This window comes from Rousettus aegyptiacus, unplaced genomic scaffold (genome assembly GCF_014176215.1).
Source record: "Rousettus aegyptiacus isolate mRouAeg1 unplaced genomic scaffold, mRouAeg1.p scaffold_m13_p_16, whole genome shotgun sequence".
Classification (NCBI taxonomy): domain Eukaryota; kingdom Metazoa; phylum Chordata; class Mammalia; order Chiroptera; family Pteropodidae; genus Rousettus; species Rousettus aegyptiacus.
In genome coordinates, this window is record NW_023416291.1 from 45,183,266 (window position 1) to 45,207,941 (window position 24,676).

Here is a 24,676-nt window from a genome sequence, read left to right on the forward strand (position 1 = left end):
CTCCTCCTTTTCCGGGGGTGGCTTCATATCAGAAAATCTCGTAACATCATTTACCACCAAGCCACCAGATATGGTCATGCATGATGTCATGGGCCTGAGCTGCCCTGTCAAAGTGGTCAATTACAACGAGGAGGCAAACTTGCTGTGATAAACAAGGGGCTACACAAGAAAGCATGCTGACTTCCCAGGGTTCCACCCCGAACCCCCATTCTCATGGAATGACACAGAGTGAGTGAGGGTCAGATGAATCAGTGAAGTCTGGGAGGGAACCGTCTCTGCCTAGGGAGCTCTGAATAAAAGGCTCTTGCTGTTTTATGGACCTGGGGGTTCAAGGGAGGGAGGGGGGAGGGCTAGATGCTTAGGCATCTGAGCAGTATCTAGCTGATCCTCTTCCTTCCTCCCCAGTGGAGGTGCCCAAGCTAGGAATGCAGAAATTGCAGAAAATTGTAAGAGCATGGCCAGTAAAGAGGGGCAAGAGTGCTTGATTGCCGCTTCCTTAAGACTGCAGTGTGCAAATTATGCACCAAATCGCCTATGGGGATGGCAGGTTTCCCTGCTAAGGGCCGCCAGGCAAAGCCTTTGTGATTGCCTGTAGTTAGTCCTGAAAGGTCACACAGAGGCTTTGGGCCTGGAGTCAGGCTCCTCACAGGGTGTAACCAGCGTGTTGAAGGGTTGAATGGGGCTGAAATTCATTTCACGCTTTGCTGGCATGGAGCCGTGCCCACCTTTGCTGAGCAAGGAGCACCTTTTTCTCATTCACACAAAGATACCGTATCAGCTCTTGATGGCACTGCCCACATTAACAGGTTAAACAATAATATCTTACAAAGTCGTCAATAGATGAAGAAGAGGCATGTGATAAAATGCAACGCTTATTTATCAGCTAATAAAACAAATAAGCTAGGACTAGAATAAACTAAGACATTTCCTACCCTAATAACGTATGTATTTGTGTCCAAATTTTCTCTTTTTATAAGGACACCAGCCATATTGAATTAGGGCCCACCCTACTTACTCACCATTGTAATTTGATTTTAACTTAATCACCATTGTAAAGGCCTTATCTCCAAATACAGTCACATTCTGAGGTCCTGGGGGTTAAGGCCTCAATAAATAAATTTGGAGGGACATCATAGCCCGTAACAGGGAGTTTGACTACGTATAGAGATAGGAAGAGGTTTCAGAAGAGGCCATTTTCCAGATGTACATTAAAGATGGACCCCAGGGGTTCCCAAAAGCTTAGGGCAAGGTCAGAAGGAAAGAGAGGAATAAAGGATGACCGATACATTGTGGCCTTGATTGACCAATTGGGTAGATGCTGCTGCCATGACCCGAGATGGCGAAAACCAGGGGAGGAATAAACTTGTAGCTGGACCCAGGATGGAGCCCTGAGACCGTCCAGCCTTTAGAGACTGAGTAGAAGCAACGGAGCCCAAAGGAAAACTGAAAGTGGCTAGAGAGGGAACAGGAAGCCAGAAACCTACAGCGTCATAGAAAGAGTAAAGCCAGCATCAAGTTCTCGATTCTACCACTTCATAGCTCTCAAACTCACCCTGATTTCCCCTCTAAACTTGACCTCCGCCCTGATTCCAGTGAAAACCGGCGGAGGGAGCCCCCTGTCCCAGGTGCGGGCACGAAAGGATGCAATGTCTGTGGGTAATGTAAAAACAACAACAAAACACAGTCTGCTTTTTATTATCGCCATGTGCTGGCAGTTCTAAACAATGTGGGGGATGAAATACTCCCTCTGAAAAAAATGGCTGATTGGTCTAAGTCTTAAATAATGCTGTGGTTATGCAGGCTTCAAATGACACATTTTTATTACTTAGCCTTTAATAAGCCTGAACTTGGCAGTTCATTCGGGGAGCTCACAGCGACACGCTAGGCTCCCACAAACTTGTTTCAAAAGAAAGTTCTTAATGGTTCAGAATTATTAAAGCTCGCTTTAGGTGGAGTTCATGTCTTCGACCCTTATGATAATATACATCCCTGTATTTAATCAGCAGATTCAAAAATCATCCAGGATAGCATAGCAATTATAAATACGGAAGAAACAGTGAATGAGTTACTGTAATTAAGTCATTTTGTGTGACAACTCGGAGTTTAACTTGTGTTTAAAATTTTAAACAATGCAAGAGTACAAAGTATATGGTTTAATTTTTTGGTTTAGTGAGTGCAAATTTAGTTCATGCATGCAATAATTTATTGAATTTGGATATCTTTAAATTGAAATTTATTGTAATAACTATTACTGACTACTATGTAGCTGTAACCAAAAGTAATTTTGTTGTATAGAGGAGGAAGATGCTGAAATATAATCTACAACACAGGTGTCAAATATATTGATTATAACACCAAAATACTCGATATGTCGTCTTTGAATTTAAATATATAGGGACAAAGCTTACTACCTCCTGGGGTGGTTGCTAGCCTTTCAGTGTTAGAATTTTGTGAGGAAAAAAAAATCAGTGTTTCTTCTGGCCACTGTGGGGGACTCTGGATGCCAGGCTGAGGAAAATATCAAATAAAGTGTGGCAGTCTTCATATTAAATTCACTTGTGACTTCATCTATATTTTCACAGAAATGAGCTCATTGGCGGTATCTTATTATAAGTGAGTTTTCTTGAGTATTTTCTCCTTTTTCAAAGTCGTAAAAAGTAGTGATTTCCTAATACTTCTCCCTCAAGCCCATAAAGGAGGTTTAGGAAGAACGAGAGAATGAGTGGGAAGGTTTGGCTTGAGGTGGACCAGGTCGCATTTATTTACACACCACAGTCCAGATGTTATGGGCTGAACTGTGTTTCCACAAAATTCCTATGTCGAAGCCCTAACCCTCTGTACCTCAGTATTTGGAGACGAGGCCTTTAACATGGCGATTAAATGAAAAAGGAGGCTATTACTGTGGGCCCTAATCTAACACGGTATCCTTAAAAGGAGAAAATCTAACCATAAAAAGGGACATGAGGTGCGCACGTGCAGGGAGGGACCAGCCAGTGAAGAGGCAGCAAGAGGGTGGCCTTCTGCGGGCCGAGGAGAGAGGCCTCCGAGGACATCGACCCTGCCGACACCTCGATCTCGAACTCGCAGCCTTCAGAACCGGGAGAAGACACATTGCGTCTGCTCAGCCTGCCCGGCCTGTGGCGTTTTATTATTGCAGCCCCAGCAGACGACACGTCAGGGTGGCATTTGTCTGAACCGAGAGTTCCACCGCTAAGACCCGCTGGGAGGTCACTGGAAGACAGGACGGAGCGCACCATCCGAGGCTGCGTCCCTGGATTTGAATCCCAGCTTCGCTGTTTAGTCACAGACCAGCCTACCATCTACTGAATGCTGGGAGCCCGATTTTAGCTCTGCGAGACCTAAAATTCAAGGGATTGCAAGAAGGATGATGCGGAAATGTGTGGGAAGGGCCAGGTCCACTGTAGGAGCCCAATAAATGCAGGTGCTGAGCCAAGCATTCCCTAGGACCTGGGGAACACTGCCTCAGCTCACGTAAGTTAAATGCTGCCCCAGCCAGCCACACTGGGGAAGACTGGAAGTCTGTCGATTTTCCAATTAAGGGAGGGCTATTTTAAAAATGTTTGCTGAGCTATTAAGTTTAAAAGATTTTGCTAAATTTGCCACTTCGAATGACTTGGGAAGATTAAAAACAGATATGTTATCTCGGTTTCTAAAAATATGTAACATGCATTTGTACTTGTACTATGGAATTGTACGTATTTTATACGTATATTAAGAAAATGTGTGCGAAAAATGCAGGAGTCTTAAGAAAACAACGCATCATGACACCACCCAGAGACAACCACTGCCCAAGTTTCAGTGCTTTCGTCCGACATTTTTTCTGTCGTCTTTTTTTTTTTTAAATAGAGGAGAGCAATTTTGTGCCACGTTCACCACCGCCCCCCCCCACCGCCCCCCGAACTCTGAAACTCAGGTTCCCAGGCCATTACCAAGTCCTAATATTCATTTTTCATCCTGCTCCTTAGATCCTGCCCAGCAACGGGCTCTGATAGGAGGTGGCGCTTGAACTGAGGAGAATGGATCTGTGTTTGGAGGTGGGTGTGCAAACATCTGCAAGTCATGACACCTAGAGAGTCCCTGGCTGGAGGTGGGAGGCTGAGAGGAGGTCAGGCCTGAGCCCTGCGATCCACCTTCGAAACCTCACTGTACCCCATCTGCGTTTCCTTATCCTGGCCCTTTAAGAAGGGAGCTGGAACTCTGGGCCAGCCTGAGGCAGTGGTCTCCTGGGAACTGAGGGACAACAAACGCCCCAGGGATTGGGGGCGGAGTGTGAGGAGTACCCTCCCCAGCCGATCAGGTAGAGCAGGGACTGGGGGTGGGGTTCTCGTTCCTTTCTTGCTGCGGCTCCTTCTCCTCTCCCAGCCCGTCTCTCCTCCACACTGCCCAGGCCCCCCTGTCGCTACAGCCTGCCCCACCCCTGCCCTCTCTGTCTTCCGTTGTCACGTCCACGTCCTCCGTTCCAGGTGGTCTTCATTTCTGGAAACAGTTCTTGTTTATAAGAGTTTCTTAGTTGATATTTCTTGGAGTTTTTCGATGAAAAAAAAAATTAAATATTCTGCAAAAAAAAAAAAAAAGGTAATTTGATCTCATCAAATCTCCAAACAAACCTTCCAGTTCAAAAAATGGTAAATAACGGAGAAAGTAGTGGATACCCCCGTCTTATCTTAAAATGACCGAAGGACCTCCAGGGTTTCCCCGTTAACACTACGTGGTGTTTTGCTTGACGTGATGTTTTTGACTTTTCCATTTAGCTCCTGAAATGAATTTGCATAGCGTTGTTCAAGGTGTGAGTTTGGAAAAGAATATAGAATATTTTGCTTTTTTGCATTCGTTTTAATGGTGGTAATATAATTGAATCTATCTCATTTATGAGTTTGCCTCAAAAGCTTTTTTCAGTGTTACTTCGATCACCTCTTTTCTATTTTTTAAGCTCCCCCCCCCCCCAATATTTCACTGTATGGTGGACGTTTCTTTATTAACCAAGGTCTCCTGGTTCTGTCAGTCACTTGGAAAAAAATACTTGTTGACTTTGCTCCAGTTATATGCCCTTCCTTCTTTCTCTGCACTTGAGAATGCTTCTGGTTCCTACCTTAATCTATTGATTTAAAAAATGCTTTTTGTTTTTACATTCTGTATCCCTCCTTTCAAGAATTATATTTACATACCATTTTGTCGCTGTTATTGTTTCAGTTAATTAACACTTTAAACACATTAAATGTTCATTGTGAAGCTTTTTCTTTCACTGACATCTCAGTTTGTGAGTCTTTTAGTTTCATTCATCTCCTGGTTGTCTGGATTTGTCTTCAGGTAGCTTCCCCGGAAGGATAATAAATGTCAAAGCATAACTTAGAAGCATTTAGTGAGTTGTGTAACGAACTCACAAGTACACCAAGGAGACAGCCATTAGGATTTTATCAATGAATAAAGTAAAAAAAAAAAAAAAAAAAGCGAGGTATAGAGGAAAGGATTTATATAAGAAAATGGGGAGAGGAGAAGAGGAAAAAAAGGTGCCAATCTAGGAAGAACAAATTCTGTTTTGTGATGAACTGGAGGCTGTCAAAGAGACCAGTCTGGGCAATCTATTCTGGAATAAATTGACTAGGTCATAGGAGAAAACAATTTTAGTTGTGAATTTTCCAAAAAATCTTGAGACGTGCGCTGTGCAGGACAAGTGACAGGCTGCTGTGAACAGTGTCTGCCAGTGACCCTCCAGCATGTCCACCTGAGGCAGGCCAGGACCGCTCCATTTCCCTCAGCAGAATTTCTGAGAGATGGCTTTCCACAGTCCCTGTGGGTGTAAAAACAGCTTCTGTTGACATCACGGTTTATAGAATTTTCTGATCTTGACATTTTCCTTTTAAAATTCTACAGATATTGTTCCATTTTCTTCTGGCATATGAGTTGCTAGGGAAATCTGCAAGCCACTTAATTTTTTCCTTTGTATTCTGCCTGAATCATCATTATAGGTTTTTTTTTCAATGCCCAAAGAAAATAATTTTACCATGATCTATATCAGCCATTTTCCTATCTCTCTCTCTCTCTCTCTCTCTCTCTCTCATCTATCTATATGTCATTTATTTATCTATTTATCTATCTATCTCTCTATCATCTATCTATATGTCATTTATTTATCTATTTATCTATCTCTCTATCATCTATCTATATGTCATTTATTTATCTATTTATCTATCTCTCTATCATCTATCTATATGTCATTTATTTATCTATTTATCTATCAATCTATCTCTCTATCATCTATCTATATGTCATTTATTTATCTATTTATCTATCTCTCTATCATCTATCTATATGTCATTTATTTATCTATTTATCTATCAATCTATCTCTCTATCATCTTTCTATATGTCATTTATTTATTTATCTATCTATCTATCTATCATCTATCTATATGTCATTTATCTATCTATCTATCTATCTATCTATCATCAATCATTTCTCTATCTCTGGAATACAGTAAACCATTTTGTTGTAATCTATAGATTCATGTTTTTCTTTGTTTCAACAAAATATTCTTGCATTTTAATTTTTTTCTGTCCCAGTAGTTTTGTTTTCTTCTTTGAGTATACTAATTATCCATATGTGATATCTCTAATTCAGGAATCCTTATTTATATTTTCTTTAACCGCTTATCCTCTTTAGCCTTTTCATTGAATTTTATGTAGTTTTGTGTAGAGATTTTCATATCTGAGAGCGGTTTTTTACTCACAAAAAATGTTCTTATAGTTATTTAGGTTTTAAGTTATAGTAGTTTAAGTTATAAATATTTATAAATATTATAATTTCATTTATAAATATTATAATTTTATTTATAAATATTATAATTTTATTTATATATCGAATATATTTTATAAAAATGAAAACAATTTTGATCAACTAAAGGACAGAACAAATTTATTTTTCTTAAACGTTTGGTCCTGTTTTTACTCATTTTATTGTTATTAAACATTAAGTCTACATTTATAAATTTTATATATTTTGATTTTCCTTTTAAATTAATCGCAAGTCTTTATTGAGCAAGTTGTAGAGTCACATGCAATTATAAGAAATAATACAGAGAAACCTCATCTATCCTTTACCCAGTTTCAACCAATATAGTAACATCTTGCAAGCTACAGTTCAATACCACAGCGAAAATACTGACATTAATACAATCGACCAAACTTTTTCGGATTTTTTTCAGTTTTACTTGTAACCGTGTGTGTATTTAGTTATATGTAACTTTATTACATGTGTAGTTTCTGCGTCCACCACCACGCCAAGATCTAGAACACAAGGGTTCCTCCTACATTTGTTTTAGTTACACACGTCTCCCTTCTACCTCCTTCGCCTCCTCGCCTCCCGTTTCTAACTACTTCTACGGCTAATTTCTTCTCTATTTCTAACATTTTGTCATTTCAAAAACGTTACATAAATGGAATAGACTAAGTAAACTTTTCAGGGTTGGATTTTTTTCACTAAGTTGTCAAACGTATGTGTGCAAAGTTGTTTATTGTATTTCTTTATTACACGTTTGATGTCCGTAGGGTCTGTAATGATATCCCATTTCATTCCTGATATTGGTAATTTGTGTCTTCTCTCTTTTTTTCTTATCATTTTTGTTAAAGCTTCATCAATTCTGTTGATATTTTCAAACCGACTCTTCATGTTATTTTCTCTGTTGTTTCTCTGTTTTCAGTTTCATTGATTTTCTGCTCTTGTTTTCGTTCTTTCTACTTTCTTTTGGGTTTATTATACTCTTTTTCTTCTTTTGGTTTGACACTTTTCTTTTTTTTCCTAATGTACACATCTAGTGCCATAAATTTCCCTTTCAGCACTGCTTACTTCTATCCCACAGATTTTGATATGTTCTATTAATTTTCATTCCATTCAATATAATTTTTAAAAATTTCCTTTGGGAGTTCCTCCTTGACCCACGAATTATTTAAAAATGTGTTGTTTACTTTCCAAATGTTTGGAGACTTTTCTACTATTTTTCTGTTACCTTTCTCCAATTTGATTCCACTCTGGCCAGAGAACGTACTGTATGATTTCAATTCTTTTAAATTTGTTGAGATACGCTTTATGGTCTAGAATACGGTGTATCTTGGAGGATGTTCCATGTGTACTTAAAAAAGAAGGCATATTCTGTTGTTGGGTGGAGTGTTCCAACATGTCGATTAGATCCTATTGATTAATGGTGTTGTCGAGTTCTATATCCTTGTTGATTTTCTGTTAAGTTGATCTATTAATTGGAGTGGGGAGGAGGAGAGGGATAGAGAAAGAGGAGTCAAAGTCTTCACTTATAATTGTGGATTTATTTATGTCTCCTTTCAGTTCTATGAGTTTTTGCTTTACATGTTCCTATTATTTGGTTTTGTGCTTACACATTTCGAATTTCTATGGCTCCTTGGTGAATTGAGCCTTTTATCATTATATAATGTTCCCCTTTGTCTCAGGTAATTTTCTTTGCTCTGAAGTCTACCTTATCTGAAGTTAATATAACCACACCTGCTTTTCTTTGATTAATGTTTGCACGATTAGTCTTTTTTTTCATCCTTTTACTTTCAACCTGCCTATATTTTTATATTTGAAGTAAGCTTCTTGGAGCCAGCAAATATTTGAATCATGTTTTCAAATTGACATCTTTTTGTCTTAATTGGAGTGTTTAGAACATTTACGTTTAGCATAATTATTGATATGTTAGGGTCTAAGTCTTCTATTTTATATTTTGTTTTCTGTTTGTTCTGTTTTTAATTTCACTGTTTCCTGTCTTCCTGTAGGTTCCTTGAACATCTTTAAAAATTCTATTTTGATTTACCCATAGTATTTTGTTTTATTTTATTTTATTTTATTTTATTTTATTTTATTTTATAATTTTTTAGACGAGACAACCTTGGTTGAGCTCACAGATTGCAAGGACCTTGTCAGCTTGCACTCTCTTATTTTTGATTTTTTTTTTTTTTACTCCTTTTCCCTTATAAGTAAGGTTAAGACATTTTTCTGGCCGCTTTCACAATTATCTTTGTATTTAGTTTTCAGAATTTTAATAATGATGTGTATTAGCTTGGATTTCTGTGAGTTTTTTTTTTCTTCTTTTTCTTGAATCCATTGGTTTATGTCTGCAAGTTTGGGAGTTTTCAGTCAATATTTCTTCAAGTACTTTGTTAACCTTACATTCTTGCTCCTCTCTTTCTGGGGTTCTGATGACATAGATGTTAAATATTTTTGTTATAGTCTTTTAGATCCTTTAGTTTCTTGTTTTCAGTGTGTTTTCCCTCAGTTTGCGTAATTTCTACTGTTCTGTCTTCAAGTTCACAGACTCTTTCCTTTTCCCCTTCCATTCTGCTACCGAGCTTTTTATTCAAAGATTGTATTTTTTTCAATCTAAAATTTCCTTTTGGTCCTTGTGTTTATATCTTCTATGCCTTTGCTGAGACTATTTTTTCATTTATTTCAAGTGTGTTCATAATTGCTTGTTGAAGCATTTCTATCACGGCTGCTCTGAAATCTTTGTGATACAGCATTTTTGGCATCTTGGCATTTTCATGTATTGACTGTCCCCCCCCCCCAAGTTATTTTTGATGGAATCCTGGACATCTTGGCCATTACGTTATGAAATTCTAGTTCTTATTTGTATCTCTGGTTTAGCGCTCTTTTTCTGACACCACTCCAGCAGGGGGATGGGGGGCACTGCCTTGTTACTGCCAAGTCGGGGTTCCAGTCCAGGTTCTCTACCCGAGGCGGGGACTCTTCATTACTGTTGGGTAGAAGTGGGAGTCCCGGTTTCCCCCTAGGCCTCCATGGATACTTTTCTGGCTGGGACAGGTGGAAGTGCCTTGCTGTTGCTCCCACCTTGGGGGTGCTGTGGCCCCTTGATATCTTGGTGGTGGAGAAAGTCCTACCGTCCACCAGGGCTCCTCTGACGGCACTCCAGTGGGGAGGGCGAGGGGGAGGGAGCCTCTTTGCTGCTGGGCAGAGGTGGAAGTCAGGCTGTCCGATGGCCTCTAGGAGCTGGATCTCAGTACTGCCCGGGGGGCATCAAAGTCCCAGCTTTCTAGGTGGCCTTCTCTGACATGGTCTTGGTGGGAAGATTGTGGCACTTCATTACAACCCAGGGAGGGGACAATGTAGGCTCATATTTGGCCTTTGCTTGTGTGAGTAGGAATGGTGTTTGCCTGGGGATAAAGCGGTTATTGTCTTGAAGTGTTCTGTCTTGCTAGCTTGCCCCTTTGGCTAGAGAGAAAAAAGGCTTTTGTTGGGGTGGGGGTTATTTTCGGTTTGTGTCCATTGCTGTTTCTGGGTTGCCGGCTTCTTCAAGCTCCACGTCTGGAAATTTGAGGCATGAAGAACACCCGGGAAACGTACCACTTTGTCTTTCCTTAGAATCCAAGGTCCCTCGCTGGTCTGCCTTCTCTCCACCTTTCAGAGTTTCCTTATGTTTGTTTCATATATAATGTCCAAGGTGCGTAGTTGTATTTATCGAAAGAAATGAGGAAAAGCATATTTATTCCATCTTCCCAGAGGTCCTGATTTTTTTCTTATACATATCAAATGGACAACCCAGCAGGCAATGAAGCAGACCTTCTAGTGTGCTGTATTTAAGCAACTCTCATTGATCTTAAATATTGTGAATCTGGTTTCTCTTTAACATTATAGTATTATTTACAAACTTCATCAAATACTCCTACATCTACCCATTTAAAATTATAAGTGCGAGATTCATTTCAAAACTCATGTAAATATTACAAGGACTTTTAATGACACACATAGACTGGATCTTCTTAAACCTCACCTTAAGCACAGAGAGAATAGCTTGTCACCTGGAGCTAGTACCTGGGTAGATAGTTCGGTGCCTGTGTTACCATCTCAGGCAGGTTGAGGTGGCTTAGATTGAAGAGACGTGACACAGGGACGAAGACTCCAGAGCTGCAGGTGCCCACAGGTACACTGGGCTGTGATTCAGGGTCACTATGGCAACAGGGGACTTTAGTTCCATCCCTTCAGATGGGACCGTTTGCCACCCCATGTCCCTTACACTCGATCTTTTCACAATCTTTCAATCATACCTCCTGCTTTAGGTCAAAGTCTACAGTGCACATCTAGCATGCTTCTCTAACTGACCGATTCATCTAATTTATCGAGTTCCTGACTTCTGTGTCTGGCTTCCGGCCACCGTGTCAAAGCAATTCTCATGCCATTCTACAGATGGAACATCTTAATTTTGATTTGTCTAGGAGTGCGGGTATGGCAGCGAGGTGAGATCTGGATTTGAGTGATTTGCGGATCTGCCCTTAGGAGCTGCGTGCCCTCGCCGAAACCTCAGGTTATTGCCCTACGATAAGGGCGACAGTCTCCCTCTGAAGGGGCTGCCGCAAAGCAGCTTATGCGGCAAGCGCTCTGTAAACGGGAGTTACCTTCATTCTCACAAGGTTTTCCTCCGTGCCACTGGTTCGTTTTCAGCATCGTTGGCCCTCATTTTCGCCGCTTCTGTGATGAGCGTGATTGCCTCTTTTCTATCTCTCTGTGGCTCTGATAGCTAGCTTTCTTTCATCTCGGTCTGTTGGTTTATCTGCTGCGATGTGGAAATCAGGCTTACTTTGATTTCCTCGGGAATGTGAAGGAGCTATTAACTGAAATTTTCTTCTTTTTTCCTAAGAGAACATTCCAATACACTCGTATCCTCTCTTTCCTGCTATTCTTTCTCTCTCTCTCTCTCTCTCTCTCTCTCTTTTTTCCGTAGAAATTCTGCATACGCCTTGTACTGCGTTTTGTTCTATTTACTCTTCTCCGGATGGGGACCATTCCATCCTCACCTGCTATTTGTCCTTAAGCGTGTGGATAGATGTGCTTCGATGCCCTTCATCACTTAGTAGGCATCCCGCAGTGGAGGTCTGAGTGCCGACGCGTCTCTTCTGTGCAGCCTCAGAATTACCTGAGGAAGCAGGGGTGGAAACGGGGTTCGTGGGCAGCCTTCCTCTGAGAGCTTGGTTTCTGAATGTGTTGAACTCCTCTGTGAAGGACCAGCTCTAAAGAGGTCAGGGCGTGCTTGCTTCCTGAGTTTTGGGTTTGTCCCTCTGTTTTGGGGAGAGACGGCCGCTTTGTTGAGAAGGTCAGGCCTTTGTTTTCTGAGTCAGCATGCGTATGTCTTCCAGGTTGTCCATAGCTGCTACGTGGGTTTGTCTCCTAGCCTCATACCTCCCAGTCAGGGAAGCGGGTCCGAAAAAAACAGAGCTGCTGTGCAGTCACCCAGCACTCTCTCAGGCCTGCTCCTCCTTCAGTTAAGCCAGCATCGCATGTGGGTGGGGCTGGCGGAGTCAGAACCCAAAGGGGTGTCCCCGTTCTTCCTCTTGCCTTCTCACCCTTTGCCCCCCAGGAGCTGGATGCATCTCCAGGCTAAACGCTGGGGGCAGGGGATCCGTCAGGCCTTCAGAATCTTCTCTCACAACCAGTCCTCCCCACGCCCAAAAGGCTCATGACTTCGCTTCCTCAGTTCTCTTTGCGTTTAGTCCTGTCTTTAGTCTAGGTCCTTTTTATTCTTAAAAAAAGAAAAAAATAATTGGAAAGATAATTTTCATAAGTTTGATCTAATACTACCATCTTTTCAAGAAATACGGTAGGAAAAAAATTGCAAGAAAGCAAATGCATCTTCATTTTCCCCCTTTTTTTCTCCTCTCAGGCATTTTCTTTCATCAGCCTTTGGAGGTACGCCGTCCCTCTGACCTCGCCCACGTCCGACTGCAGGGCCTTTCAGACGGTCCCACTGCTGCACCAAAACTTTGGTTTTTAGAGACTGTTAGCTCAGGTCCCTGCGTGGCTCTGGGCTTCTGCATTTGACATGATCAAGGGCTTTGTTTCAAGCACCTTTCAGGGAGCATGAGAATTTCAACTCTGGTCTCCTAGATGACGGGAACCCATCTCATAGGCAATCCTGTGGCGAGAATTTCAAGCCCTGTTTAAGATGGGTGCTGGACTGTTTCCTGAACGTAGCAAGGTCGTATAATTTGATGGCCTGCAAATCACTACGCTAGTGACTTCCCCATGCTGTTACCCACAAGGCTAGTCCACCTTGTCAGTGACCCCTTGGTGTGAGTTGGACCTCTTTGCAGGTTCCATCAGTGAGGGCCAAGGAAGGGCAGTGATTCGCAAAAGGTGGAGAAATACACTCCTTAGAGCCGGTCGGTGATAGAGGAGTTCGACACATTCAAAAACAAAGCTCTCAGAGGAAGGCTGTCCACGAACACAGTTTTCACCACAGCTTCTTCAGGTAAATTCAGAGTGACCAGAAACGACCTTTCTCTTTATTCCCTAGAGAGGAGAACAATGAACCGGAAAGTCAGGTACCCGCGCAATCCAGTATATAAGGGCCACTCGAAAGTGTTGTCTGGATTTAATTGATCCTAGGGCACAGTGTGCGCTCACCGGCAAAAAAATAACTAAATAAATAAACCTCAATCCCACGCCCCTCGGCCATTTCTGCGATGCCTCCCCCGGGCCGCGCGGGGGCGCTGCGGCTCCGCGAAGGCCCGGACGGTCGTCTGGCGCGAAGGGGCGCGAAGGGGCGCGCAGGCTTCTGGGGACCCTCCGGGCGGCGACGGCGCGCTGGGTGGTCGCGGTGAGTGCGGCGAACCGGCCTGGGGCAGGTCACCGCGCTCGCGGCCGGCTCGCACCCTCCGGGCCTCCAGCTCCCGAGCAAGGGAGGGCCAGCCGCGCCCGCCGAGCAGCCCCGAGGCGCCCGGCCTCCCCGAGTCTCCACCGGGGCCGAGAGTCCCGAGCCCGGCGCAGCGCGCGCGGCACGGGCCTGAGCGCCCCGCAGCATCCGGCCCCGGTGCGCGGGCAGCGCGCTCCCTGCTGCAGTGCCTGGGGACCTGGGCTCGTCCCTTCCCCACCTCGGGGCCTGCTTCTCCTTTGTCGGAAGGGAGACGTGCGCCACGATGTCTCCGAGTCCCTTGCAGCACCGACACTGCGCGGCCGGGGTGGCTCGAGAGGCCTGTTCTCTGACCCGGGCCTTGGCCTTCTGCCTGCCCTACAGGCTCTTCCACCGATCACCCTGGCCCTTCTCTGCTTGGACGGCGTCTTCCTCTCCCCGACCGAGAATGACTTCGTGCACCAGGTCCAGGAGGAGCTGGACCGCTTCTTGCTGCAGAAGCAGCTGTCAAAGTAAGCTGGGACGAGGACGGTGGCGGGGCGCGCCCTGCGGCTGGGAAGGATGGGGTGCGCCCGGGCCCCTCTGCCCTTTTCCCGGGTGGTGCATCCAGGGTCACTGGCCCTCAGCTGGCTCTGACCTTGGCCTTTAGGTTTTACGATCTGCCCTCTGGCTTCTCCCAGCTACGTTTTTTTTTCCCTGTGTAATCCTGAGCATCACCCCACAACTGAAGGGGCCCCAGGGACTGCGCCTGGAGTCCCTGCTCAGCGCTCCTTCCTGTCCCTTCCCAGGGTCCTTCTTTTCCCCCCACTCTCCAGTCGCCTGCGGTACCTGATCCACAGAACAGCCGAGAATTTCGATCTCTTGAGCAGCTTCTCTGTTGGCGAGGGCTGGAAGAGGAGGACGGTCATCTGTCACCTGGATGTCAGGTGTGTATCCTTCCACCTTGGAAGGCCCTGTGCGGCTGGCTCCCTGTGGTGGGTGAAGGAGTTGGCCAGCCGCTGGGAGGGGAGAGCTTGTCGGGGAACCAGAGCCAGGAGCCCCCGGGCTGCCGACTCTTTCCCTCCTCTGGCAGTTAAAGTCGATTCTGCCTTTTGTTTCCTCAGTGGAGTAGATGTGCATTGTTGGTCGAATTCATTTAGCAAATTCAGCTATACGCGTTGGGCCAAAAAAGAGAGTGAGAGAGCGCAGTTTGAGCAGAATGCGTCTGCCCAGCATTCCTCTCAGTGAGCACGGGCCTCAGAGGCCAGGGAGTGACCGAGGAGCACACCTGAGCCTTCGGTCATCCGTTTCTGTGTGCGTCGCCCAGGACCTTATCAGAACGACTGTGATCCTAGAGTTTAACATTTTCCCGATAACATAGCTCCCAAGTGCAAGTACTTACCTGGCACATGAACAGAGGTTCCGCCGTTTCCGGCTCCGTGTAAACACTGGAGGGAGAGCTGGCTGCTTTGGGTTCGTTCAGAGATGCCATTCAGCTTCCACTGCGATGCCTTCCTAAGGCATTTTCGAGGGCCATTTTGGCATCGATTGGTTTTTGTCTGATGCAGCTCGTAGCTCCATCCAGACACCATTTTCCGGGGGGCCCAGGCACCGCTCTGATCGTCTGCTCCCACTCCAGGTTACCCACCTCAGATGGACTCTCCGGCCCCTGCCGCCCTCCTGCCTCCCACCCCGGCAGGTACCGAGGTCCTCAGCCCACTTCAAGCCAGGGAGCGGCTGCTGGTCCCCGAGAGGCGCGGGCCGGCCGGTGGCATCGAGGACGACGCAAGCCAGACCAGGCTTTGTATGTGCCCCGGGTACTGCGCAAGCAAGAAGAGTCGGCACTAACCCCCACCCCGGGGCTCAAGGTCGACCCCCCGGGTGGCAGGCCTCTGGAAGAGCCTGGAGACGTTGGGGCTGGGGACCCCAGCTCTGATCAGGAGCGCCCTGTGTTGACGACTCAAGCGACAGAGGACCAAAAGGGCCCAGGCCCGCGTTGCGAGAGAGAGGAGCTGTTGGGCACAGAGCCCTCGGAGCCTGGGAGCCACTCAGAGACAGGAGACAGCCTGGAGACGGCCACACAGCTCGGGTCCAGTCTGCAGCTGGTCTTGGAAGCGGGGAACGGGAGTGAGCCGGAGAAGAGCCGGCGGGCAGAGGAGGAGGAGGAGGAGGAAGTGGCAGAGGAGGGGCCCGGCGGCTGCTCGGAGGATGACGCCAGCGAGCTGCTGCAGGAGGTGACGAGGCTCGTAAGCTCGGCAAAGGGAGGGCAGAAGTGAGGTGGGCGCAGCCCCGGGTGGACGGGGACCGGGGTCGTGGCGTGGAGGCGCAGGGCATGCGAGGGCTGAGCAGAGCTGGGCATTGGGTGGGAGAGGTTCCTGAGGAGGCGTAGGGGAGCACAGGAGCCTGGCCCAGAAGAGTCGGCACGGACAGCGGAGGGGAGGAGGCTCAGGATCTGGGGTCAGGGGTGTGGATTTGGGTCCCAGCTCAACCACGCAGGAGCTCTGTGACCGTGGGCAAGTCACTTTGCTGTTCCGCTACTCAGTTTTCTCATCTGAAAAGCCAATAACGGTACTTATTTCACAAGGTAACGTAGATAGGATGTATGTGGAATGCCTCGTGAGGGGCTGCAGACGTGGTCATGGAAACTCTTCTGCCTGAAGCTTTGTCTTACACATCTCATTTCCCGTCCTGAGACTGGCTGTGGTGTTCGGATGGGAGGGCGGGCATCTTTTATTGCTATTTCGTAGATGAAGGACGAAGACCAGAGTAAGTTGTTCAGCGTCACACTGTGGAGGAGGGAAGGAAAGATCCTGGACTCGCCCAGCTCTGTCTGTCACTGACTGTGCAACTCTGGGCGGAATTGCTTAGCTCTTTGATTTACAGTGTTCCCATCTATAAAGCGGGTATATAGAATAACGTTTTCAGGGTTCTATGAAACGTAATGTAGCTGCCAGTCCCCCACTGGGGACTCCATGAAGGAAGTTTCCTCCCCCAGAACTCATACTTCTGCATCTTCCAGTCCAGTCTGCCGTCATGCGACCTTTCCTAGACTCCTGCCAGGTGTGGCTCCCGTGGGAAGCCACCCTTGGCCCTCTCCTCTCTGCCCACCCAGAGGCCTGCAGGACTCTGAGTGGTTTTGAAAGCAGTTTGGGGAGCCCCGTGTGTCAGAGCGCCTCTCGCTTACAGCTGCGCGCTCTTCCCAGATCACGGCCAACCTGACCGAGAAGGAGATTCAGGTCGAGAAGGTCCGCGTGGACACGTCCTCCTTCCTGGAGGAGCTGCCCGGAGAGCAGAGTTTGGCCCACGTGGTGGAGATCTACGACTTCGAGCCAGCGCTCAAGACCGAGGACCTGCTGGCAGCGTTTTCTGAGTTCCAGTGAGTGCGGGCGAGGCTTCGAGGCGGCCGGGGAGGTGGGGCGCTCCCTCTGGCATGGAACGGAGATGTCCCATTGTTGTTGGGGACATTTGCCTCACCCAGTACCCAGTGCTGCAGAAAGAAAGGCGGGAAGCGGGTGCCGTGGGTCTGGGCCCCATCCGTCTGGGCCGTTCAGCCCGCTGGCTGTGGCCGTGGGGAGACGGGGCCAGTGTTTGGTCGTAGACACATTCCACAGGCCCTCGACCTGGTCCCGCACCCCGCACGCCCATGGGCCTGCCAGGACCCCGTGGGGCCCTCCGGCAGGTCACAGGGTGCCGGCAGCCCACCCCCCCAGCCAGCTCCATGTCCCCGCCCCCTAGCCAGGCCGCAGACCGAGGGCCATGTCCGTGCGGGAGGCGTTTCTGGCGTGAGCCGGGCTCGCGTGCTCTGTGGCAGGGTCGGGTGGAAATGAGAGCCTTCTCCCGTTCCCCCCCGTTCCTTTTATCCAACGCCAATCTTTTCTCCTTTTTTCTCTTTCTCGTCTTTCTTTCTTTTTTTAATGTTCATTTCTCTTTCTCTAATCTCTCTTCTCTTTTCCTGCGTAAGCTTCTAAAAATCCCTTTCTTCACAGCCCCCTTTTCTGACGGCTCCCCAAACCTTGCCCTCTGGGGTCAGGGATCCACCTGCTGAGCAGAGGGAGCCCGCTGCAGAGAGCTGTCCCCTTCCCAGGGGAGATGGCCACTTGTCTTGGACTCGTGGGGTTTGAGGGTCGGAGGTGGGAGGGGGCGCCCTTTAGCAGAACGGGTTTTAACTGTTCATGGTTGTAACCACTCCGTCCCCTCTTCCTCGGCGCAGAGAGAAGGGCTTCCAGGTTCACTGGGTGGACGACACACACGCGCTCGGCGTCTTTCCCTGCCTGGCCTCAGGTAACACAGCCTCGCGGGGGCGCGGGGCACCTGCCCGGCCTCAGGTAACGCGGCCTCGCGGGGGTGCGGGGCCCTTTCTGTGACTCCCTGAGAAGGGAAGGGGCCTCGGTGTCCCTGGGTGGAGGACCACCCGTGTCCAGGGTGCAGGTGGGCCGGCGGGGCCTGCGCTCCCGGCTCCCCCGGTGCCGAGGTCCGGGGAGCGGAGCAGGCGCTGGGCCAGGCAGCTCGCGGCCTTTCCTTTCCACGTTTAGTTCGGTGGCTTCGGATCCACAGGCCAAGGCCTAGGTATTGCCACATGTTAAACGAAACCATACGAAAGTGCTGTTTTTATAGGTCAAAGGCATTCACATACTGGCGGTTTTCTGTGGAATAAAAAAGCAGCTGCGTTCTTACTCAGTTTTCATTATGCTGTCAAAAAGTAGGTCAGATCGCCTCTCTTTTACAGATGGGGAGACTGAGGTTCCCAGAACGTCTGTGGTCTGTGCCAGGTTGCAGAGCCCCGCCCCGTCGCAGCCGGGGCTGTCAGCCAGCCTCCTGCCCAGCTCCAGTGTTCCTCAGCCCTCGTGGCCACTCGCCCAACCTGCCCCCTGCCACAGCGCTGCGCACTGTGGGCGTGTCTGTAAAGAGTAACCCACTGCTCCTCCTGGCTCGGCTTCTGAACCCTGGAGCTGGGGGAGCGGTCACAGCTGGTGTGGGCCCAGTCCTGAGGAGAGCCCGAGGGAAGGGATGCAGTTCAGGGAGTAGAGGGACCCCGGAGCACAGTGGGGGCTCCAAACCGAGGGGGAGCTGACTGAAAGGGCAGAAGTGGGGGAGGCCCCAAAGGCCTCCAGCGCGATGGGAGGAACGAGCCCTGGGCTGGCCTGGTCACGGCCGGCTCCTGGGCTCCGCCCCGCTGTGTGAGTGAGCAGCTCATGTCCTGGCCTGAGCGTCCTCTTCTGTAAAGGGGAGGCTTGGACCTGACCCCTCTGCACGCTCTGACACGCTGCGTCTGTAAGCAGCCCAGGTGCTCCATGTCCCAGCAGAACCCGGCGTGAGGGCGTGCGCCCCACGCTGGTCTTGAGTCGGGGAAAAGGTAGTTTGTTTACAGCCTTAGAAGGCGGGAGGCCACCTCTCCTGTGCTAACCAGTCCAGGGCGGAGGGGGAAAGCCGGGTCCTATGCAGGCTTCCCGCCTGCGAGCACAGGGGGCCCCTGCAGGGCCGGGGCCGGGTGAGCAGACGGCACTTGACCATCTCGCCCAGCCACAGTGGTGTCGGGGCGGCTGGGCCCCTGAGCTCTGAGTGGGTGCGCAAAGCCGCTGCAGCTGTTTCGGGGTGATACGTGTGTTCCTGGGCCCTGAGGGGGCCTCCCTGGGAAGACGAGGGGATGGCCCCGGATCTCTTGTCTTTCCACAGCTGCCGAAGCCCTGACCAAAGATTTCTCAGCGCTCAAGATCCGGCCCCTCACGCAGGGGACCAAGCAGTCAAAGCTGAAAGCCTTGCAGAGGCCAAGTAAGGAAGCGGCCGCGTCCCGAGGGGAGGCTGTGTGCGCATGCCAGTGTGGGGTCAGGCGGCGGGCCCTTCCCTGCGGCTCAGTCCCCTGCAGCTCTCTGCTTAGGCTGCTGGGGATACAGTGGCAAGCGGGGTGCGCGGTGCACACCCCAGGGAGCCTGGGAGTACCGAGGGAGGGAGGGCCCCGCAGGGCGCGCCGTCTGCCGGTCGCTGTGCCCCGGGCTCGCCCTCCTGCTCACAGCTCTGCCCGGCGCTGCTCAGGGCGAAGCGTGGTGTTTCCCCGAAGGCCACGGGGACCATGTCTCGCAGTGGAGTGGGACGGGCCGGGGCTGTGGAGTCAGTCCTCCTGGTCACCCTGGCTCTGTCATTTATTTAAGTTGACCTTGGGCAAGTCACCTGACGTCTGTGGGTTGATTCTCTCTCTGTAAAATAAGCAGATCACACAGGGTGGGCTGGAGGAGTGAAGGGCGCGCCTGCCGGGAGAGGCAAGGAGAGGAAGGTGCCGAATTGACAGCTGCTCCCCTTCCGTCTTCTGGAAGGCGTGGTGGGGGCTCTCAGGGGCCAGTTTTTTTGTGACCGCAAAGCAGCGGCCGGCAAAACTGTCCCAGAACAGGCTTACTGAGGTCGTCCTTGCTCTTGTGGATCACGCGGCCTCTGTCCCATACTTTTTGGGGACAATAAATATCCTGTCGCTCTAAGAGCTCCGTGTGTCCCATCCTGACTTATGTCGCTCCCAGAGGGCCCTACAGAGCAGGAAGGTGGGCAGGGTTGACTCCTCCACGTCCCTGTGCAGGTAGAGAAAAAGAAGGGGACAGAGAGGTGGCAAGATAGGTCAGGACCCCGCAGGGGTCGGGAGCCCTAGGTGGGGCGCCTCTTACTAGCATCTAGCCACATCGTGGGCACAGCCGGTCTTAGAGGTCGGTTCAGGCGGCCTCTGAGGCCGCTGTGTCGCTTCGGCCTTGAACTCGAGTCCCCGACCCACGGGGCTTGCTTCCTCCTAGAGCTCCTGCGTCTGGCGAAGGAGAGGCCACAGACAAACACGGCGGTTGCGCGGAGGCTGGTGGCCCAGGCCCTGGGGCTTCCACACAGGAGGCGAGAACGGCCGGCCGTGGACCCTCCCGCCTCCCCGGCGTCCTGAGAGGGGCGGCCCGGATCGGCACCCCACGACCAGCTGGCGCCCCTACACCTCAAGCCTTTGCAGGGACCAGAACCGCCAGCACTCTGGTTGGCCCGTCGCTGCGGGGCACCGTGGGCTTCCGCTTGGTCTAGTTCCAGAAGTCAGGAAAAAATAAAAACTTAGAAGTTGTTACAATGTGATTGCTTCACAGTGTGGTCTGCCACGGGACACCAGAGGGTGCTGTTTGTCTCCCATTTTAGACCCGGGGCTATGGACGCGATGGGTGGCTCCAGGAGATGGGCCTGGAGGATTCTAGCCAGGCCTCGAAGGCGTTTTTGCAGGGAGCCTGCCCAGCTCTGGGGGGTGGAGTGACACCTGCTGGGTCTCCCCTCACAGGATGTGTGTCCTAACCTGCAGCCGCATGGCAGTGCCGAGGGCCCCCGCCCCGGACTGGTCCTCGTGTTTCCTGCCATTGCGGACCACGGAAGGGCCCCTCGCGGAAATACACAGGGACAAAGCCGAGAGGTGGCATCTGAAATGTCTGCCGCGTTTGCCTCCCTCGTAGGAGCAGACGCGAGGACATCTTTGTGGGGACGGGTGCCCACACACACGTTTTTCTGGTTTGGATGGAGTCGGTGCTGAGGTGACCCTCCCTGGCGCTTTGGGGTCATTGTGGAGCCCTCTGGTTTGCTGGCTGTAGCACGCTCCTGGTGCACACGGAAGCCCGTGTCTGGGCGCGAGCGGCTGGCTGGGCTGCCGCCCGCACTGCGCTGGGAAGAGCTCCCAGCCCCTCTCCGAGCCTTGCGTCCCTGCCTCGTCTCTCAGAGCCGGCGCAGGCTCTGCCCTGTGGGAAGCCTCTTGGGACATTTAAATCTAGACGCCCCTTCCCCCCGGTCCTAGCGCAACTGCTGTGCCCCCCGACGAACTTCAGTTAGAGACAAGAAGAGCTCAAGAGAGGCTGCGACTTATACTTTCATCGGCGTTGGTGACCCCCTTGGACTGCCGCTCTCGGGGCGGGAGTCGCTCCTCCGGGTGTGCGTGGACGGGGGCCCTCTGCAGCCACACTGCACCCCAGCTCGGCGGGAGTAACCTGCGCGTGCGCGTGAGGCTGGGTGCAGCGCTCCGCATGAAACACAGACACAGGTCGTAAATCTCTTTTATTCCAAGTTTCAAGTATGTGTAAGTGTCCGTGATGACACATGGCGTTCGGTGAGTGTCCTTGTCACCCAGGACCCTGGTTATAGCACCGTTGAATCAGTTACCCACAGAATCAGAACAGCAGAACCGTGAGTCACTTACACAGGTGGGCAGGTTGTTCTCTCAAAGGCCCAGATGCCCAGTATTAAATGCCACTAAGTTATTTTGTGTTTCAAAGTTCGTGGAAATATAATAATGGTATCTTGAAAAGTAGGAGGATGCAGGGTTGAGGGTAGGGGAGAAGTGCCAGCTCTGGGCGCACCTCGTCAGAAAACGTGGCAGCATTTTTTTATATACGTGGATAGAGAGAGGACAGGCAGCTCGTTTAACGGGAGGAGAGCTCTAGGCATTCCCGTCGGTTGCAGATGACCCGCGAGGAGGAGACATGGGATTCGGCCTGGCCACCTCGGGCGACAAGCAGGCATTGCCCAAGCAGGCATTGCCCACGTGGAACTTGAGAAGCGAACGGCCCCATGTTATCTGTGGTGAGCTGATGGGGGTGGTGCCGGACTCGGGGGCGGGGCGGGGGTGGGGTGGGGGCGGGGCAGGCGCGACTGGTTTGATGGGACAAGCGGTGACAACCCGTGCGCCTGGGGTCCTGGACAAGGTGGCCCGTGGCGCTGCTCCCGGACAAGGCCTGCTCCCAGAGACCTTCCCAGGCTCAGGCGGCAGCCCCCAGCAAATGTCGGGAACACCCACTCGTCTGAGCTGAGAGGTGGCCGCAGGGTGTCCGGATGGGGCGGGGGCCGGGCGAGGCGAGGGGCGGTGAGGTCGGTGGTCATCGGCCGGACTGCAGTTGTCGGGGAAGATGCGCCGTGGCCCAAAGGCGGGAGGCGACCACGTGACCGGGCAGGCCGCCTTACCGCGTAGAGAGCTGGTTATTTATGAGTCCGCTGAAGTGTTCAAACTTCTTTTCTGTCTCTTCACTGAAGGAACCACCTGAAGGGGGTGGGGGGCATCAGGGAGACAGGGTTTGGCAAATCGGGCGCTCGGCCCTCACCCAGGCTGGAATGGCGGCTGCAGGGGCCCTGGGGCCACCACCCTCTCCCCGGTGGCCTGCTGGGGCCACTGCTGAGTGGTGCCACCCAGGGGAGCAACGAGGTGCTGCGGGCGAGCTCAGCGCCAGGCACGTGTCCCGCTAAGAGAAGGAGCGAATGCTCACCGCGCGGGCCCCCACTCCTCCCGCAGGAGAGAACGCTCCGCCTCCCCTTTCGTGCCCCAGATTGTATGGAACCCGGGGAGAAGTTGCTTTTTTGGTGACCAGAAGCCACGGCGGTTCACTAGCGTCTCGTTCTTGACAGAGGAAAACGATACACAAAGCCACGAACTGCTGACGCCCGCATTGTTGAGGCCGCATGCGTAATGAGGTGGTGGCCTCCGTCCCAGCCCTCAAATAGCTCTGGGGTCTGTGTGGGGCTGGCCGGCTCTGTACCGCCTCCCTTGGCCACGCAGCTGGCTGTGAACACCCGGTCTGCGTCCAGGCCTTACGCGTCTGCAGCCTCCTCCCTGTGCATGGACGTGTGAGGCCGGCTCCATTCCCCGCTCCATTCCCCGAGCTCTTTGCCCAAATTAGGAAGCGTCTCTGGTTCCTCGAGAAAGTAGGGCAGCTCTCGCCTGTCTCCTGGAGGTGGGCCGCAGCGTGGGGGAGGGCTGGCTGGCTAGGGGGTGGGGAGTGGGCAGCCCAGGGGGCGGGGGGTTGCCTGGCAGCCCTGGGGGTGCCATGCTTGCCCAGAAGTGCCCGGGGGGCCTTACCTATGTGACAGTTGTACATCCAGATGCGGTGGCCGTCGTAGCGGGTCCTGCATTTCATGATGTTGTTGGTGTAGTCAGATTCTGCAACCTCATAGTTGGGGTTGATGACAACCTGGGACACAGACAGGGCGGAGGGGCTGCAGAATCCCACCTGAGCCACTTGTCACCCCAGGCCCAGGGCCCTGCCGAGACCAGGCCTGCCTCCAGAGCCGGGGTGCCCCCAGGAAGGGGTGGTCCACGGGAAGCCAGGGCAGGACTGGCCAGAGATGAGGTCAGGGAGGCCGAGCGGGCAAGGCCTGGAGGACTGAGACGCCCCTGCACCTGCCTGTCTGTCTCGGCGTAATTCACACACGCCCCCTGCCACGAGCATGCCTTCGAAAGGGGTCACCCTCCTGGGTGCCCGGGGAGGCCTGAGGCGGGCAGAGGCGGGAGTTGGGGCTGGGCCACAGAACAGGCCGGCGGAGGACCAGATGGGAGCTGGGGAGCAGGACGTGCTGAGACCGGGTGGGGACGACGGCAGGTGCCGGAGGAAGTGTCGGGGAGGCTGCCCTGGGCGTTGAAAACCGGATGCTGCTCCTGGCGGTGTGACTTTGGACTGTCCCTCCCAGCGTCCAGGCCTTGGCGTTGCTCTAGGTCATGGCTCCCCAGTCTGCAGGCCGCACAGCAAGGGGGTGAGCGGCAGGTGAGCGAGCAAAGCTTCACCTGCGTTTGCAGCCGCTCCCCAGCGCCAGCATCACCGCCTCAGCTCCGCCTCAGATCGTCAGGCATTAGATTCTCATAGGAGCACCAGCCCCTGGTGCCACAAAGGTGGGGAACCACTGTTCTAGGCCATCCCCAAGCCCTTCCTGCTCGGGCGGTCCAGGCCTGGGCTCTGGGGGAGACTGGATCCCCTCGTACCCTTTCCTCGAATCTCCCCAGCTAAGGGAGCGTAGCCCAAAGGAGCAGGAAGAGGGAGGGCCGTCATTTTGAGAGGTTTCTGTGAGTGGACAGAAAAGAGAGATCGGGGTGAGCCCGGGAGAAAGGAGAAAGAGGAGGGGTGGGGGAGACAAAGCTGCTCTGGGGCTGTGGGCGAGTGGCGGAGGGCAGTGGCAGGGTCTCCCCGGAAGGCGCTGCCCGGACCTCGGTCAGTGCGGACCAGGGGAGGGGCGGCCTGCCAGCTGAGGAACAGTCTCTAGGTTTGGGCCCTCAGGACCTTC

General features: G+C 51.1%; 2 protein-coding genes across 2 annotated transcripts in view; one reads left to right on the forward strand and one right to left on the reverse strand.

The window, feature by feature from the left end:
• Positions 1-13,537: 13,537 nt before the first annotated feature.
• R3HCC1 (R3H domain and coiled-coil containing 1) lies at positions 13,538-20,731 on the forward strand (the record flags this gene model as incomplete). The annotated part of the gene is made up of 8 exons (XM_016141518.2): positions 13,538-13,633; positions 14,051-14,178; positions 14,455-14,592; positions 15,285-15,891; positions 16,849-17,021; positions 17,856-17,926; positions 19,319-19,414; positions 20,416-20,731. Coding segments are annotated over 8 exons (1,446 nt in total), but the record flags the coding sequence as incomplete, so codon positions are not given.
• Positions 20,732-21,671: 940 nt separating this feature from the next.
• The window catches only part of LOXL2 (lysyl oxidase like 2), an 82,183-nt gene continuing 79,178 nt past the window's right edge, over positions 21,672-24,676 (reverse strand). Inside the window, exons 13-14 of the mRNA XM_016141533.2 lie at positions 23,481-23,592; positions 21,672-22,667 (exon numbers count right to left, since the gene is read on the reverse strand). Coding sequence (XP_015997019.1) covers positions 22,588-22,667; positions 23,481-23,592 — 192 coding nt within the window. The 3' untranslated portion in view covers positions 21,672-22,587. The remainder of the gene's footprint in view (positions 22,668-23,480; positions 23,593-24,676) is intronic.